The sequence below is a fragment of the Xenia sp. Carnegie-2017 genome, unplaced genomic scaffold, assembly GCF_021976095.1.
Source record: "Xenia sp. Carnegie-2017 unplaced genomic scaffold, XeniaSp_v1 HiC_scaffold_24, whole genome shotgun sequence".
Classification (NCBI taxonomy): Eukaryota; Metazoa; Cnidaria; class Anthozoa; order Malacalcyonacea; family Xeniidae; genus Xenia; species Xenia sp. Carnegie-2017.
Genome location: NW_025813487.1, coordinates 9,378,566 through 9,397,936, shown reverse-complemented (window position 1 = coordinate 9,397,936; position 19,371 = coordinate 9,378,566). Strand labels below are relative to the sequence as shown.

The window sequence follows — 19,371 nt, the reverse complement described above, 5'->3', positions numbered from 1 at the left end:
GGGTTGTTCTAAATTTATAATCAAAATCTGTAAAATACTGATGAAGGATAAATAAAACCTTAGAATTCGGCAACTTAAACTTGATCTACATGAGGACGTTTGAGTCTACTTTAATTTCGTTTAGTCCTTAAAGTCCGTTTCGTTTTGATAACTTTCTAGTAAGTGGCCGCCATTTTTTACAACACGAATTCTGCACTTTAGAAGAAAGTTTTTCATCAAAACACGCTTTTACAAGATTTAAAAGAAATTTTCCCCCGCTTTATCGTGCTGAAAAGTATGAAATATGAAACTTCTACGTCGGCAGGCGGATTTGGTCAAGTATTTTTAGACAACACTAGCTACGATGCTTAACCTCCTTTGGGATACATTCGTCTGCCAGGAAAACGTAAGCAAGCTTAATAATCTATAACATTAGCATAAGCTTTTAACATTCGGCAATGATTAATGTAACAATTTAGGAAATCACTTCGAACGATTTAAGGTTATAGCATTCAAATTAAAGTTCAAAAATATACCCTTGGCTTATAACTACGTTTCGTAAAAGAATTCGACAAACCTTTACCACTTGTTTCAATATGATTACCTGGATCTACTGTTCGAACACAGGACCAACGAATTCTCAAGCAACAAAGCCATAGCAAACGAATAACAATTATCAAACCCCTAATATAGTTGAATATAAATCAAGGCCATTACCAAATTTCATACTTAATTCAGATCATCTCAATATTCTTAAATACTTTTGATATGTAAGATACTTAAAAGAATATTTTTAAGAAAAGTTAATGGATTATTCAAACCTTAGGAAGAAGTACAAAAATCTACTTGGGTTTGCCCTTAGCGATTGTTTTTTTTTTGCCTTCGACGACTGTTTGTTTGTCCATATTTCGCGGTTACTTTAAAACGTCACATTCTTTATCTTTAAACTGTAGATAACATTCACAATGATGCCATACGTGTACTTAAAAAGTAAGAAGTAGAACAAGATGTTCATCGTATAAAAGGAAGAAATTATTTCTTTAACAAAGCTGAAGCTATTACAGAGCGAAACTCAAAGGCAGCTAAAGAAAAAAAAACGCCCAGAAGGCCGAAACACAGTAGAGAACATACAGTATGGCCTCTCCACTGAATTTTTTCGTGCCACGCATATTTTATTACGCATGTGATTACCATATTGGCAGCCAGTAAATTGCTTTTTTGACAAATAGGATTGACGATATGGCAAACGGCAGCCAGTAAAGTAATTAAATATACAGCAGCCAGTTGCACAGCGAAGTGGCCCAAATGTATATACCTATACTGTGGCCGAAACAAGTCTAAGCATTGGTTCACACCAATGGGAATTAATGGCATGCCTGATTGGTTGGTATGATGCCGTTGCACACATTGCACCCACGCATGTCAGTAAGACGTAACTGTGTTTGACAGCTTTTGCAATTTAGTAGTTCTTCTTTTTGACTGTGTGGATATAAATTTTGTCATGTTTTTATTGACCGGATAGCTATGATCAGTCCATAAACTTGACATTATCTTATTGCGAATGCCTTCATATATTCAAAGAGTTATGAAACAATTCAGTGCCCTTATTAAAACCTAGGTTTTAAACAGTTCGTGAGATCAGTGGCCATAACAGATTAAAAATAACCACATCCCTTTTTTCTTCAAACTTTTACTGAACAAAATACTAAGCAAATAACTAATCAAATACTTTCTATCTTAATTACAGCAAACACTTTTCTTCTACGATGAAAACGTTCATTTTGATTGAGTGGAAACAAAGAGCCTCAACCTAAACAAAGGGAGATTGTCAAAATATCTACTTTTATCCAAAAATGATTCTTAAAAATACAATCTTACCAGTCCACATTTTACAACATTTGAAAAAGTCAATGTTGTGAAGCCAATGTCCATGATAATCTCTTCTGAATCCAGTGAGGTAGAACCCCTTTTCATGATCATTACACGTCGTCCAACCTTTCTTATTAAAAGAATATCTGATAAAACGATAACGACAATTACCATATTTGTTGGGGTGATTGACTGGCTTGCAGCATTTTGCCTGTTCTATATTTTGTAATTTGTGACCACTTGAACGATAGAGACCATTTAGAAAATATCCCTTTGGACAAACACTCCATTTGCCTCCTCTAAAATACCAAAGTTTTAAGAATGAGTGATTAGCCTTATTTATCAACTGTTGCATGACACACGGAAAATTATTCGTCATTCTGAAAAGCAAAAGCTATGGAGGACGACAAAGCTACAAGTCACGAAATTATTTTCTGCAAGAAAATCCCACTACGGCAGATGAAAAATGATAAGTGTAAGAACTGCAAAGATGACTTTGTATTTCTATCCTCTGACTTTTAGAGTGCTTGAGCGCCTGTCTGGCAGTCTGTGTCAATAAATCTAAAGCTTATTGATATAAACACTGTTCATATCAGATACGCAATTATTGAAGCAAAATTAATCACGGCTCTAATGCAAGTAAAGTTTTCATTTTACTTGCGTTTTGTTTCAGTAACGGAAATTCAGTCCTGGCGATGGACGTGCGGAGTCGAAGGTAAGAAAATTTATAAGAAGTTTTTTTGTAGTGTCAAAACTTTTTGCATGGAATGCATTGTTTGACAATTCCTTGAGATCTAGAATTCTTGAGATGACTAATTGGTTTATTCGTCTTTTTCAAAGATTGGTTTATATAAAGCGATGGAGACTGTCATTGGGTTTATATAAAAAAAGAAAGCTCATAAAAGAAAATACATCAAGGATTATTAGGTTTAAGCATGATGTGCCCCGTTGAAATTTTCATGCATGCTCCAGCATTACTTCTCTGAATTTCAATGCATTCAGTTGTTTTCACATTTTTGTCATCATAACGTAAAATTTCTGGCAATTTTAAATAAAGATGAAATTTGTAAATCGAGATTTCTACCCCGCCGAGACTTCTGTCACTGCTTTGTTCATTTTTACAATAATCTTATTGGCATGTACGGGCTCGATACGCTAACAGTCAATAAATAAAAGTTTACATCTGTGAAAGGATACTAACGTGTCGAAAGATGTTCCCCAGTCGGCATTTTGACAAATACCTTTCTGTGCAGTATATTTTGGCCCCGATGTGCAGCATTTCGCTTCGTCAAGACGGAAAATTCCATCATAACTGATATAGCTGCTGCGATATAAACCAGTAATAAATGTGTCTGTGGTCTTACATGTGGACCATCCTTGTTTGTTGAAAGAAAGCCACCAATTCGCGTTTACGCAGGCCGATTTAGTGATGGCTGAAATAAGGAATAAGATTTATTTTTTTACAAATAAACAGCGGACGGATTTCTAGCGTATAGCAATTTTTGACTTCTGTTATTCTTCCCTGATTTCATGAAAAACGTAATGACGTAATCAGCAATAGGAACGTCAAGTGGCTTGCTGACTGAGGAAGGTGAAGGTTGCAAACCCACAAACAGGCTTCAATTCACAAAAACATGAGACAAATTCCTGTAAAACTGAGTATGGGGCTTGCTACCTAGTGGATGAATTTTTGCGAAAAATGGATCATGCCTATTCATTGCAATGAAAGCAATATTTCAAAAAAAATGTCCCACGCACTTTAATGCTATATTTATTCAATTTCAAAATATACATTCTTTCCCAATTAGAAAAAATAATTATGGTAAATCATAAAACAGGGAGGGTGAGAAAAGAGGAAAAATTTACAAATCATGCTTACCCTCACAATTCTTTCCATTGAAACCAGATTTACATTTACATTTATAAGAAGATCCAACACTTGTACAATTACCATCATTTTTACATGGTCCTTCAGCACAAGCATCTATGTCTAAATAGAAAAACCGTGTTTGTATTGAACAATGTTAAACAATGCGGTAAAATATTGTTATTAATATTCTCAGCTCAACAGCCAAGAAATGATGACAATCATAAAACAGCCCAACGAAAATGAACCATAAAACCATAATGAGAAATTTGTGTTTAGGGACTGGTTCTAATTGTTGCATTCAAAAAGTCGTATCCTTTTTTCCAATATCGTTATCCGATGTACTCGCAGTTAGATGCGCTTAAAATAGTTTACGTTTTACATGAGGTATCTCAATGGAAATTTTGTACAGAAGATTAACTTAGGCAAGAAAGGTTTATCCTTCAAAAGGTGACCAGGCCCCTGACCTCAAGAGAGATTGTGGCTATCTAGGAAAAACACAAAGTAATAGCCATAAAAAATTTTCAAAATTTGCTCACCCTGGCAATTGTTTCCGATGAAACCAAATTTACAATCACATTGATAAGAAGATCCATTGCTTGTACAAACACCGTCATTCTTACATGGTTCTTTGGCACAAACGTTCATAACTTGATGTAAAAAATATTCAAAAAAAAATTTTATGATGAAATGCTTTCAAAAATTATGGCTTACATCATAAATGCTGGTTGTCTTATATGATCCTTTTGTTTTTCTCATAAGCATTCAAAATGTTTTAATGACATGTACTATGTGTCTGCTGCAGTGAATTTTAAACCAAGTTTTATGGGATTATCAAATAATCATAATCAATTAATAATGCCACACTCGCTATTCAGAAATATAATATTAATAATAAGTTGACTATAAGCTTATTGCGATAAGCTTAGTCAACGTATTACACATATTAAAATCATAATTCTTTTTAACGAAACCAGTACGAATGATTAACTTTGAATCTGCTTAAGATAATTTATTCTGTGATAGCTATAATTGTTTCGTCTGGTTGATTTAGTTACACGCTTGTCCATGTTCGCCGCAACTTATAAGTATTCAGGAAAATATGATTACGTTTTTAAGGCAGTCATTACTCAGGCAATTAATGTTACAAAGCTTTTGCGTAATAAATCTTAGCCAAACATCAGTGTATGATAGCAGCTACCTTTAAATTAATTTCTTAAACACTGCACAAAACCTATGAAAACATAGAGGGGCAAAAGTAGCAAGCTTATGAAACTGTTGTGAATGCTAATAATATTATTGAGAATAATAATTGCAGCAAATACATAATTTATGCGGTTTCGTTTTTATGAAGAAACCCTGTAGATAGGACCTATACTTCACTATTTTATACACACGTCAAAGAGATTTGGCACCAATCACTAAATAAAGTTCAAGTTTGAAACGAACCTTCACAAGTTTTGCCTTCAAAACCATCAGCACATTCACACGTGAAGTTATCTCCTTTGTTTGTACAAGTACCGTTGTTTTTACAAGGACTCGAGTCACACGGTGTTGGTCTTAAATCTATAGAAAAATCACGAGATTAGGGCAAATAAGAGTTTCTACGTAAAGTTGCTAATATAATGATATTTAAAAACAGCGTAATAGACTTTGTTCAAAAGAAAAGTCTACTTGAATTAAACTTAATCAACGCACTTCAGATAAATGTTGGAAAATACTATAGAAATAAGAAGTTTATTTAACTTTTATTCAATGGGGTGGTTGATCTTAGTAATTTTTATGGTAAACGCACTAGCTTTACAGTTTTATAAATTCCTATTTTTGACCACCGAATAAAACAAACTTATAAATATTACTGGTGATATTGACAATTTAATATTTGAAAGTCATCTATAGGGTCGTAAACCCATGACATGCGCAGTTGTATCAGTGAACTCTTTCACCATAAGTGAAATATAACAAACCTTCACATGTTTTGCCTTGATATTCTTTGGTACAAATACAAGTGAAACTATTTCCTTCCTCAATACAAGCACCATCATTTTTACATGGGAAAGACTCACAAGGACCTAAAACCGTATTTAAATAGTTCATAGCGTTGCTTTAAAAATTTTTCATGGGAATGTGTAACAAGAAAAGGAGATAAGATATTTTTAACGACCAAGTAGCTAAAAGTTAAAGTAAATGGTTTGAACCCGGGAGTATCGTTATATGTTTGTAAATGATGATCGTCCAGGTTAATAAAGTCCTGAGAAGGACTGTTTTTGATGTTGTTGACTGACGTTTCGACAACCTTAGCGGTAGTCATCTTCAGAGTCAAACGAGGAGTAAACGTCAGGTTAGCCGTATTTATTGTCTGGTTCTTACGTCATTGTATTGTGTGTACAGGAAATGTGCAGGAAATGTGTATTGTCATTGTGGATTAGTGTGAAGTGAAATATTTTATTTTTAGTTGTGATGTGTGATTTAGGTGTGACGTTTTAGTTGTAATGTGTGGTGTCAATTGTGTATTGTCATTGTGAATTAGTTTGAAGTGTAATGTTTTAGTTGATCGTTTGTTTGTATTGTGAATAAGTCGTTTGTAAGGTGCCGGTAATTGCTGTGATCTGTTCAGGGGTTTGTTCCAAGTTGGTATACCAACTTTCTAATGTAAGCCGTTGTCTATAGTCAGTACTGTAAGTGATGCATTTTGCCGAGTCCCAGTCAATGTTGTGCTTTGTGATTCGGTGATGTTCGGCAATGTGATTAGTTTTGTCTTGTTTCTTAGTAGCTCGTTTGTCTTGTTTCTTAGTAGCACAAACGAGCTACTAAAAACAAGAAAACTCATCAAATCAATCCAACATTGACTGAGACTCAAATCATCACTTACTTACTTATACCAACTTGGAACCCCCTGAACAATCACAGCAATTACCGGCACCTACAAACGACTTCTGTACAAACAAACGATCAACTAAAACATTACACTTCAAACTAATTCACAATGACAATACACAATTGACACACATTACAAAAAACGTCACATCACATCACAACAAAATAAAATATTTCACTCACACAATACAATTCCTGCATTTCCTGTACAATGACGTAAATTCAGACATAAATACGGCTAACCTGACGTTTACTCCTCTTTCTGAAGATGACTATAAGTTGTCGAAACGTCAATATCAAAACAGTCCTTCTCGAACTTTCTGGACGATCATCATTTACAAACATATAGCTAAAAGTTACATAGTCATATGGCTAATCTTAACGAAAAAATCTCCGTGCAGGTGCAATATGCAAATGTATATACATCTGATAAATTGTGTTTCAAAAACATTCATATTTCTATTAAATTATTTACATCTAACTTAACTACGAATGTAGTTAACTTTAAACAGCACATTTTATATGCTGATGTTTAAAATTTTTAAAATTTTTAAAAGCCGATGTCATTCTTACCTTTAGAAGAACAGTTTCGATCCTCAACACACGCCATAGCTCCCATATTACACGTACTAAAGAAATTACAAAACAAAAAGAATTGATGGAAACAGAAAAAATACATTCATGTAACAATCTTATCGAAAAAAATATCTACCAGGTTTTACATCGTCCAACTTTGAGATTTTCGCCTGCTTTATAATACTTTCCTTCAAAGAAACATGAGCAGTTCTTCATAGGAACACAATGATTCTTGTCGTCCAAGTAAGATCCTTTGGGACAATGACATCCTGGAATACAGGTTTCACTGCATTTTAAACCACGTGATATATCTCGACATGTTTTTGCACATGCAGATCCACATTCTGTGAAAATTTCCTCTTTGTTCTTGCATGTTTGTTCTACGCAAAGAAAAATGATTACCTTTAAGTAATGAATTTATTGATGTACGTATGAACGACTAATTTGTGATTCAGTAGTAACAAAAATTTTTTCTGCTTGAAAGAAAAAATGCTAACTAAGAAGTATTTGAGTTTAAACAGTTGTTCTTACCACATTCTTTGAGTTTTGGATACAAATAAGTCCCCTTAAATCTCCAGTCAATAAGACCACCATATTCAACACAAAGTTTACTGTAAGCAGCAAAAGCGTTACAAACACATTTCATTGGATCGGTGCAGCGACATGCGTCATATTTACAATTACTGATCAAATTAGCAGGATCAAAATAACGGTTGCATGCTCCGTGGAATGGTGACGAACGATCGTTCATCAAGTGACATTTATCAATCACAGCTTTCTTTTTAGAATCAGGGATGCATGGTATTGGGGGTGGAGCACATTTTCTACTGTAGTGATGGTCGTCGTCTTGACGACCATTGTTGTTGCCACATAAAGATGTGTTGCAAATCATTCCCTTGTATTTTCCAGAAACGGTGACTTTTACGTACGACCCGAAGTTCCAACTCACTGTCATTCCAATATCTGCGGTAATAATCAGCCATCTCCAACTGGGATTGGTGATCTTGAATCCTTAAACAAAAGATATTCCACTTTAAAGTTAAAAACCAATGGTTTCTATTCACTTCAGAAACCGATCCGTAAATGTTAGATAGAAAGAGAGGTTACTTTCTGTCTAGAATACAAAGTCTGTAATGATCTATGATATATTTAGTATTAAGAACTATTTTAAAACAATAAAAACAAAAGCGTATAAATTCATACCTGGACGGATTATTGGGAATTTCGTCAGCTTAATTCCATTTACAACTACTGTTCCACGCTCACGTGTCAGCTGAATGAAGTATCCAGCTATAATAATCTTAACAGCCGCTGTACAGGTCACGCGCTGTCCACAACGCAAATTTTTTGTAAGGACAGTAAAAAGTTTGTTTTTACTGCAGTCTTTTGCAAACTCGTATTCACAATCTCCCATGAAATCAAATCTTTTGCCATCAAACGAGGTGTAATGAGGATCACCAGACGCAGAACATGTTGCTAGGTAAAGGAAAAGAAGACCAACTTTAGTTTGTAATAAAACATGAACTCGGAAGGACCTTTTATATTAAAATAAGTACGCACACTTTATGAAATGGAAAAACAATTTTCAATTAGAGACTTTGCAATTTTTCCATTGCTAAAGGAGGGGACATTGTTGTTCGCATTGTTGTTGCCCCAGTTCTCCATAATAAGTATCCTTTACTTCGCTTTTTCCAGCATTTCAAATAATTGAGCATCAAAAACCAAAAGAAACATAGGCAAGCAGAGGAAAGGAAACTGAATGATGACAAGAATAGATTAATTTGAACATCAATTTTAACTGATGCGTATAAGGATTCCATTTCTACTCAATTTTCAATTACCAATTTTAACAAAATAATTTGGATCAACGGAATAATTGGTGGCTATTGAAATTAGCTTGAAATGAAATTACCTAAAAATATTTTTTTGTATGCTTACTTTGAGAATGTTCGCAGTTGTCACCACCAAACGTAGGCTTGCATTTACAGGTGTGGATGTTGCCCAATACGTTGCATTGTCCACCATTTTTGCATGGATTTGGCTTGCAAGGATTGGGAACCTCTGAAAGAAAAATAAAAATTGAATATTTTACAGTTTTGAATTAATATTTGAAATGCAGAAAACAAGTTTTGTAAAAATTATCTTCACTTAAACAAAGGAGCTAACCAATTAGCTGAAGAAGCAGTTAAAAATAGTGAACTTAGAAATATCAGTAAATAGCAAAATTAAAAGATCATGATGATGAAAAACGTAATCATAAAATATATATTTGACTCAATTTAATGTGGTTCGAATCCATTAAATTTCAATTTTAGCTACATAGTATTGGGCGATGTGTTCATTTTAAGCCATACTATAATCGTGTATCGGAGGTTTACATTTATTTAAAGGTTTTCAATCGCATGTTTTTTATGAATATGGTGACTTTAGAGTCATACAAAAACTCACAACTTTGAATATTTACCCTTTTCACAGTGAATACCGATGAAGTCAGGAAGACAAATACATTTGTATGAATTGCCATCAACAAGACACGAGCCACCATTTTTACAAGGAGAATCATCACAAACTCCAACTATAATCAAAATCATACATTTAAGAAAAGAAAAACACTTTTATTAATTTCAGCTCGAAAATGCGGGTAAGCATTAATTATTTCAAAACATAAAACCAAGGAATTTTTTCGGTAAATTCATTGACAGTAGAGGTAAAAAATATCATCAAATTTCGAAAAATATTTTTGACTTAAGTGACTTTTTCAAAAAACTTAAAATTCGGACCACATAATCTCGCTGAGCAGTTTCCGCACGAACATTGAAATATTAAATAAGTGAGGATAGCAGAACTGGAATATATATTTGAAGATCTATAATATATTCAGCATCACTTTAAAAAAATCTAAGGTGCTTTAAAATCTTAGCAATAACGTGCAAATACGAAACTATAATAACTTAATATTTGACGATATTTTATTGTGTATTATAAGCAATTTGATTCACATATCCGAATTTTTCGTACTAATTCTTATGCAAAACTCATAAATGAACCAACCTCCACAAGTTTTTCCTTTAAAACCATCAGCACATTCACACGAGAATGAATCTCCCATATTTGTACAAATACCTTTGTTCTTACAAGGACGTGAGTCGCAAGGTTTTGGTTTTAACTCTACGGAAAAATCATTTTATTAGAGCAAATAATGATATTCCTTAATTTTTAACGCATAAATCACAAAAAATATCACGTAAAGTTATTTTGAATGACATTTTTATGCATGAAAATAATTTACTAACAGCGTAATCGAGACTGTTTTATATAGAAAAATACAGATGAATTAAGCTGTAAAAAACCCGACCCAAGGCAGTTATTCTGAATATTAGCTTATAAAAAACACACTAGTTTTATAGTTAAATAATCTTATATCTCAGATGATCAATTAAATTTATATATGAATGACGATTATAAAAATTTAATGCTTCAACGCTGTCTTTATACAGTTGACAATTGTCTGTGTATATATATACTATCAATGATTAGAGCCCAGTCTCCTATGCATCTAACTTGTTTAACTGCCATACCAAGGTCAGGAAAGGACGCCATCTTGAAAGCTCGCAAAAAGCAAAATTAAAAATTAAAAATAAGTCAAGCATTTAAGTGAGACTGAAGCAAATCTCCAGTTACATCACTAAACGATATGAGAACAAACTTTTAAAAAAATTTTCAACCTACGAGATCAAATGTATTATGTAGCTAGATGCACAAAAATCTTTGAGAAATTGATGAACCATAACGCAAGCGCAAAAAGAAACAGAGAAATTCTATTAAGTTATGTGGCTATAGAATTAACAGTACAAACCTTCACATGTTTCTCCTTGATATTCTTTGGTACAATTACAAGTAAAATTATTTCCTTTCTCGATACAAACACCATCATTTTTACATGGGAAAGACTCACAAGGACCTACAACCGTATTAATAGCTCATGGAGTTTTTTCAAACAGTTTTCATGGAAAAATTTAATAAAAATAAAGAGTTGTAATGTGTTCAAAACACAACAAAAACTTCATGCGAGTGCAATATGCAAATGTTTTTAGATAATCGTGATCACATCTACCGAATTATTTACATCTAATTTTACCACGAATGGTACTCTAGACAGAAATTTTTACGTTGCGATGTCCAAAACATTCAAAATATTAAAAGCCAGTGTTATTCTTACCTTTAGTGGAACAATCTCGGTCTTCGACACAAGCCATAGCTCCCATATTGCATGTACTAAAGAAACAAACAAAAAGAATTGTTGCGAGCAGAATGAAATACATTGATTTAATAAATCTTATCAAAAGAAAAAAATATCTACCAGGTTTTACATCGTCCAACTTTGACATTTTCGCCAGCTTTATAATACTTTCCTTCAAAGAAGCATGGGCATTTCTTCACAGGAACACAATGATTCTTGTCATCCAAGTAAGATCCTTTGGGACAATGACATCCGGGAATGCAGGTTTCACTGCAGTTTAGACCACGTGATATATCACGACATGTTTTTGCACAAGCAGATCCGCATTCGGTGAAAATTTCTCCTTTGTTGCTACATGTTTGTTCTACATAGAAAATGTGATGCACATTTAGGGATGATTGTAATGATTTATGAAAAACTAAATTGATTTTTTTGTACACTTTTTCTACTTGAAGGAAGAACATATTGTAAATTTAAAGAGTTCTTCTTACCACATTCCTTGAGTTTTGGATATAAGTAAGTTCCCTTAAATCTCCAGTCAATAAGACCACCATATTCAACACAAAGTTTACTGTAAGCAGCAAAAGCGTTACAAACACATTTCATTGGATCGGTGCAGCGACATGCGTCATATTTACAATTACTGATCAAATTTGCAGGATCAAAATAACGGTTGCATGCTCCATGGAATGGTGACGAACGATCGTTCATCAAGTGACATTTATCAATTATAGCTCTTTTCTTAGAATCAGGGATACATAGCGTTGGTGGTTGGGCACATTCTCTACTGTAGAGATGGTCGTCGTCTTGACGACCATTGTTGTTGCCACATAGAGATGTGTTGCAAATCATTCCCTTGTATTTTCCAGAAATTGTCACCTTTACTTCTGACCAAAAGTTCCAATTCACTGACATTCCGATGTCTGTGGTTAAAACCAGCCAGCTCCTACTGGGATTCGTGATTGTGAATCCTTAAATAAAGATATTCATAAATTTAATTCGAAAAACAACGTTTTTATTCAATATCTCTTTAACCAATCCATGAATTTTAGTAATGGCTTCCGTTTCGACTCAAAAACTCCGCAATGAGCAATAGTTTATTTAGTTGGAACAAAACGCCTGCTAGGCGTTCACTCCGGCTACTCCAGAACAGTGTTTACTTATATTATAATAGTTGTGAAATAGCGCAACGAAAGATTTGGCAATGCAATCTCACACGTGGAAACGATATTATGTCAATCATGTTTCCATTTACGTTTCATTGGTGACTCTCATGCATGAAACAATCCAGGAAAGTTTTCCATTGGTGCAATATATTTGACTCAATCACGCGTGATTTGTGTAATCCCGCGCGACAAGGCAAGAAAAACGCATTTTGGAACTCGAATTTACCTTTAGTAAACCAAGTAATACTTATTTAAATACAAACAATAACAAAATCATTGAAACCCCTACCGGGACTGCTTATTGGGAATTTTGTCTGCTTAACTCCATTTACGGCTGCTGTACCACGCTCACGTGTCAGCTGAATGAAGTATCCAGCTATAATGATATCAACGGCCGCTGTACAAGTAACACGCCATCCACAAGCAACATTTTTAGTATGGACAGTAAAAAGTTTATTTTTGCTGCAGTCTTTTGCAAACTCGTATTCGCAATCTCCCATAAAATCAAATCTTTTGCCATCAAATGAGGTGTAATGAGGATCACCAGAAGCAGAACATATAGCTAAGTAAAGGAAAAGAGATGAACTTTGTAAAAAACATCAACTCTAACTATTTCTAATACGGACACACAAGTCGGCAAGTTGAAAAACCAGAGTATGCCGTGTGGAGTGTTTGTTTACTCTTTAAAATTATTTAAATAAAGCCTGAAATACACTAGGCAGTCGATTCAGTCGTGTGCAAAGCGAATTGATGCGCACGCATCAGTCGCTTGAACGCCGGAACACACTTGTGAGCGACTATCGCGACTTTTAACAAGGCGTCTATTGAATATGGCGGAGATTTCTGTTTGTTACAGACGGGTGGTAATGTTTAATGCTCTGTACTTCACAATATTTCCAAAGGCCTTATCTGAGAAACATCATAATCATGTAAGATCCACAGTACTCCACGCTTAGTACTCCATCTTTTACACCATTTCATGTAATTATTCATTTTACTTAAAGTAATCTACTAACAAAAACAAAATCGACACTTTGAGCAAAGAAAATTTAATGGTTTTATGAAAAGAGCAAGCCAAACGACATCTTTAGATAAGGTGAAAGAAAGACATTGAAATCGAATTTTTTTGAAAATATAATTGAGAAAACGGAATAATTGTTGGTTTTTGAAATCAGCGGAGAATGAAATTACCTATAAATGCTTTTTGTTTCTACTTACTTTGAGAATGTTCGCAGTTGTTACCACCAAACGTAGGCTTGCATTTACAGGTGTAAATATTACCCAATACGTTGCATTGTCCACCGTTTTTACATGGATTTGGCTTGCAAGGATTTGGAACGACTGAATGAAAAAGAAAATAACATCATTTAGACTTTTTACTTAGTATCAATAATGCAGAAAATAAGTTATGCAAAAAACGATCTTCACTTAAGCAGATTAAAACGATATTATCTGAAGAAACAGTCATAAAGATTGGAGTTACATTCAAAAATGTATAAAGAAAACTATAGTAATAAAGATGAAGTATTAATAAAGTACATATCTGTTTGTGGGTAATGATGGTTGACACTATAAATTTTTATTTTCACATCTGTAGTGGATTCAGTGTCGGTCAGAATACATTATTGAAAATATATTTCAATATTAATATAGTTTGGAGCTAGTCCTATTGGGTGTATTTTAGTCTCCATTGTTCTTTATAATTTTTAACGTTTTTAAAAAGTCTTTTGAATTTAAAATGAGCTTTTATAATTTATTTTGACTTACCCTAGAACTGCCACTGTTTCACATGGTATTGTAGTATAAAATAGCGAAGTCTTCAGTTTAAGTCATATGTGTATTGTATTGTAGGTTTAAAATTATTTCAGGATTTTCAATGGCTTGCTTTCAGAACGCTAAAAAAATAAAGTCCTGTAACGAGTCATAAATTTAAATATTTACCCTTCTCACAGTGAACACCAATGAAGTCTGGAAGACAAATACATTTGTATGAACTGCCATCAACAAGACATGAGCCCCCATTTTTGCAAGGACCGTGATCACAAACTCCAGCTAAATAATGAAAAATATAAGGCTCTTTCATTGATACATTTCAGGCCCATATATATGGGTATCCTTAGAACTCAACACTTTATCATTGTAGTTTTTATTGACCGTAGTAGAAAAAAAATCATCAAATTTTGAAAAATTTTCCGAACAACATTTACTTTTTTGAAAATTTTGAAATCTGCACCACATAATTGTCGCATACCGCAGCTTATTAAACGTAAAGGTGGAACACTGACCTTGCAAATTTGCTCATCTAAGTGTGTTTATATTAAGCCTGATTTACCCTAGCTCGAGGTCTTTACTGAGAAATATCGAAGCGAGCTTTCTTGCACAGTCCAAGCTGGATAGGCTAATTTTATCTTCTCGAAATTAATAATGGTATAAAAACAAGACGCCAATCAGGCGTTCACTCGGGATACTGGAGAACAGTGTTTGAATAAGTTTGCCTATCATAATCAACTAATAGTTGCCAAATAGCATAACGAAATTCATGGTAATACAATCTTGCGTACGGCCGTATATCATGTCCGTGGTGTTTGCCTGTGTTTTATATAATAACGTTAAGAATTTATGCATGTTCAATTGTTTAGAGCTATGATTTATATGAGTACAGACAAACGGAATTGACGTAACAGAAATTTTCTTGTTTAAAATACAAACAAAAAGCAAAAATAATTGAAAATTACCTAAATTTACCCGTAAATAGGAACTTTGAAAAAGACGTAATTGGAGTGGTTGGCATATTTGAGAATAAAGAAAAAAGTTTTCTGTCGTTGATTTGCACTTTATCTTCCATAAAATTCTAACGAAATTTATCAGCCATTACTTTTTATGCTGATACCCAATCACACTTTAGCACGTGACGCAAGCTGGCCAATGAAATTTCTTCAATCCTAGAGATTATGTACGCGTGATATTTGCAAAATCTTGCCTTTTTTTAATCTTCCAAGTGTAGTTAGGGGAAAACAAAAAAAATTGTTTGCAAGTTATAGTTGAGATTTATATAGATTTAATTATATAAAACTCACTCGCCTCAGCGGCTCGTTGTCACTTTTGTCACTGGGAGGTTAGTGCCTTACACCAATTTGAAACTGCAAATCACCCACTTAGATCTAATTAATGATCATACAGACAAGCGGACATTTATGTATCAAAAGTGCTATACTTATATACATCTTGCATTATTTGATCAAAGTAGTTGCTATAGAATAAAAAACTTGTTTTGGGAAAGGCAAGGTAAAATAATATCAAAACACCTACCTTTAATGTCGCAGCATGTCCCTTTCCAACCACTTCTACAAATACATTTACCATAGGATGGTGTTGCTCCATTTTGACATTTATTTCTGTTGCATACTTTTATTTGGCTAAAACTATATGAACAACTTCCACCACAACTTTCTATTGTAATCTTTCCTCTTGTTCGTGTCCGTACACCTGCATTTCCACATTGATGATTACAAGAACTCCAACTAGACCATTGACCTGGGACACAATTTCTTCGACGTGCTTGATAAAAATATTTATTGTATTTCACTGTATATATAAATTGTACCGAATTCCTAGCTGTAAGTGAAGATGTTATAATGAGGTGGCAAATATTTAAACTGTAATCAGGATTGATTATAATATTGAATTGAATATAAGTGGAAAGATACCTCTGGTCATAATTTGAAGACAATAATTAATCACAATCTTTGTAAGCACGGCACAAAGCAATTTGAAATAATATCATACATTAACCTACCTATGTTGCAACATGTTCCTGTCCAACAACTTGAACAGATACATCTACCATAGGTTGATCTTCCTCCATTCAAACATTTATTTCTGTTGCATGCTTTCGATTGTTTAAAACTATATGAACAACTTCCACCACAACTTTCTGTTCTAGTCTTGTATCTTGTTCGTATCTGTACACCTGCACTTCCACATTGATGATTACAAGAACTCCAACTGGACCAACTGCTGACAAGACAATTTCTTCGACGTGCTTGATTAAAAAATATTTGTTGTATTTCAATGTCTAGATAAATTGTATCCAATTCCTAGCTGTATATGAAGATGTTATAATGAGGTGGCAATTATTTAAACTGTAATCAGGATTGATTATAATATTGAATTGAATTTAACTGGAAAGCTACCTCTGGTCATAATTTGAAGACAATAATTAATCACAATCTTTGTAAGCACGGCACAAAGCAATTTGAAATAACATCATAACATTAACCTACCTATGTTGCAACATGTTCCTGTCCAACAGCTTGAACAGATGCATCTACCATAGGTTGGTTTTCCTCCATTGCGACACTTATTTCTGTTGCATGCTCTTCTTTGGAGTAAATCATAACAATGTCCGCCACAACTTTCTGATGTAATCTTTCTTCTTGTTCGAGTCTGTACACCAGCATAACCACATTGATGACTACAAGAACTCCAGCTGGACCATGGACTGACTACACAATTTCTTGGAGGTGCTTAATAAAAAATTTATTTTTTTTGTGTTTCAATGTTGAGATACCTTTCACCCAATTGTCAAATCTACATGAAGGTGTTACATTTTTACTGACACAGATTGGTAAAGTCCCGTCTTTTGTAGACAAGTACAGTATATTTTCATGAAAATGTATAAACTGTTATGACGAGAACGTGAAAGCTCGGTGTCGTCATAATTATTACTGAAACAATGTTCACGGTTTTGATGAGGCAGCAAATGTTTGAAATTGTAATCATGGTTTTGATGATGCAGCAAATGTTTGTAACTGTTATCAAGGTTATGGCATTAAACTGAATACAACTGGACGGCTGCCGCCCACCATAGCTTAAAGCGAATAATAGTCGCAAGCTTTTTACGCACCGTGCAAAGTAACGCAAAACAATATAACACCTACCTTTGATGTTGCAACATGTTCCTGACGAACAGCTTGAACAGATACATCTACCATAGGTTGGTTTTCCTCCATTGCGACATTTATTTCTGTTGCATGCTCTTCTTTGGTGTAATCTGTATGGACATCGTCCGCCACAAATTTCTTTCACAATCTTTCTTCTTGTTCGTGTCTGTAAACCTGCATAACCACATTGATGACTACAAGAACTCCAGCTGGACCATTGACTGACTACACAATTTCTTCGACGTGCTTCATAAAAAAATTATTTGTTGTTTTCCCATGTTCAGATAAATTTTACTCAACACTCAGATATATGTGCAAGTGTTACGTTTTACAGAAACATGAATACATTGTTTTATTTCGGTCTTTAGTAGACAAGTAAAACAAGTTTTCATAAAATTTTATAAGCTACCTCCTATAATAAGACAGCAAATGTTTTAAAGTATTTTCATGTTTGGGATGAGGCAGCAAATGTTTGAAACAGTAATAAGGATTAAGAATAACTCTAAACTGAATAACACAGTAAAAAAACAAACAGTAGCCCACTCTATACAATTTTTTGTTATACGGATATCTTATTACGCATGTGATTAACATAGTGGCAGCCTGCAGTAAATTGCATTTTCTGACCAATAGAAGCGCTTAAGTGACTAGCCGCAGCCAGTAATTAACTATACAGCAGCAAGTTGCACAGTGAAGTGAGACTACTATACTGTGCTGAATGCAACTGGAGGACTACCTCCCGCAGTAATTTCAAGCCGATGATTAATCCTAATCTTTCCACGCACATTAAAATAATGTCATTTAAAACCTACGTTTTTCACAGCACGTTCCTGTGTAACAACTTGAACAACTACAATGTCGATAGGTTGGTCTTCCTCCATTGTAACAATTATTTCTGTTGCATGGCCTTGTTTGCCGTAAATTATAACGTGGACAGCTTCCGTATATCCATTTTGAGTAAGTTAATTTTCTAATTCGTGTCTGCACTCCTGCATTTCCACATTGATGAGTACAAGAACTCCACCTCGACCAAGAACCAGGTGTAAGACAATAACGTCGTCGAGGTCGTCGTCTTCTACGTCGCCAAAAAATCCAGCACGATGCATCATGCACTATCACAACGACGACAAACAACATGAAAAGTCTCATTTTTTATCAAGCAATATTTATTTGCTGCAGATTTTACTATGTCACTTTATAGTTACTTGCTAATCTAAAATACCAGCAAACTATAAAAATGCTTTATTGCTCAGATTAATTGAAAGGATGTTGGTGCATTCTTACACCATTTAAGCCTGTCGCATCGTCTTCTGAACGTTAGTGAGGACAGTGGTCTGTTCATTTATATGCTCTGTCATAAATTTGCATTAGCTAAAGTATAACAATGCTTCCTACGAAAGGGCAGTGTTTTCTATTATATATTTTTACAGATTCATGTGTGTACATGTCTACAGGTATTTTGCTACAGACGCGTTTTGTGTCGCAAAGAGTTTTTGTTTTCAGAATTAAGTTTCAAAGAAAAATTGCTGAAGGAACCAGACATGTTAAAGATTCAAAGAAAGAGTCTTTCACAAACTTTCTATTGTTCTTTCTGTGTTTGCGAGGTGTCTTTATTACCGCTACTAAATTTTCAACGCTTTCACATTTTGATAAAAATGTCTCGACATTGGAGGTTTTAGTGCGCCGTTTCTAAGTTTGCCAGATTGCTAGTAAAAGATTTTTATCAAATCATTTGTATTTAACGGTAAAAAAGTTTCTTATTCATTACTAAGATAATCAGATATTTGAGTCGCCGATTTTTCGTAATCAAACTGCTTCTGCGTATGTCTACAAAAGCATATGATATTGATGGAA

General features: G+C 34.0%; 1 protein-coding gene across 1 annotated transcript; it reads right to left on the bottom strand.

Moving 5' to 3' along the window:
• Positions 1-1,531: 1,531 nt before the first annotated feature.
• LOC124450750 (protein eyes shut homolog) lies at positions 1,532-18,817 on the bottom strand. Its single transcript, XM_047001391.1, has 26 exons — positions 18,330-18,817; positions 17,515-17,763; positions 16,858-17,100; positions 16,371-16,616; positions 15,884-16,132; positions 14,516-14,626; positions 13,793-13,915; positions 12,864-13,136; positions 11,900-12,379; positions 11,529-11,772; positions 11,388-11,443; positions 11,025-11,129; positions 10,220-10,336; positions 9,633-9,743; positions 9,107-9,229; positions 8,372-8,644; positions 7,700-8,179; positions 7,305-7,548; positions 7,166-7,221; positions 5,683-5,787; positions 5,165-5,281; positions 4,255-4,365; positions 3,728-3,838; positions 3,050-3,281; positions 1,858-2,147; positions 1,532-1,789 (listed from the first exon to the last, which is right to left on the bottom strand). Exons 1-26 carry the CDS (start codon positions 18,664-18,666, stop codon positions 1,785-1,787), a joined length of 5,091 nt encoding a protein of 1,696 aa, XP_046857347.1. The 5' UTR covers positions 18,667-18,817; the 3' UTR covers positions 1,532-1,784.
• Positions 18,818-19,371: the final 554 nt, after the last annotated feature.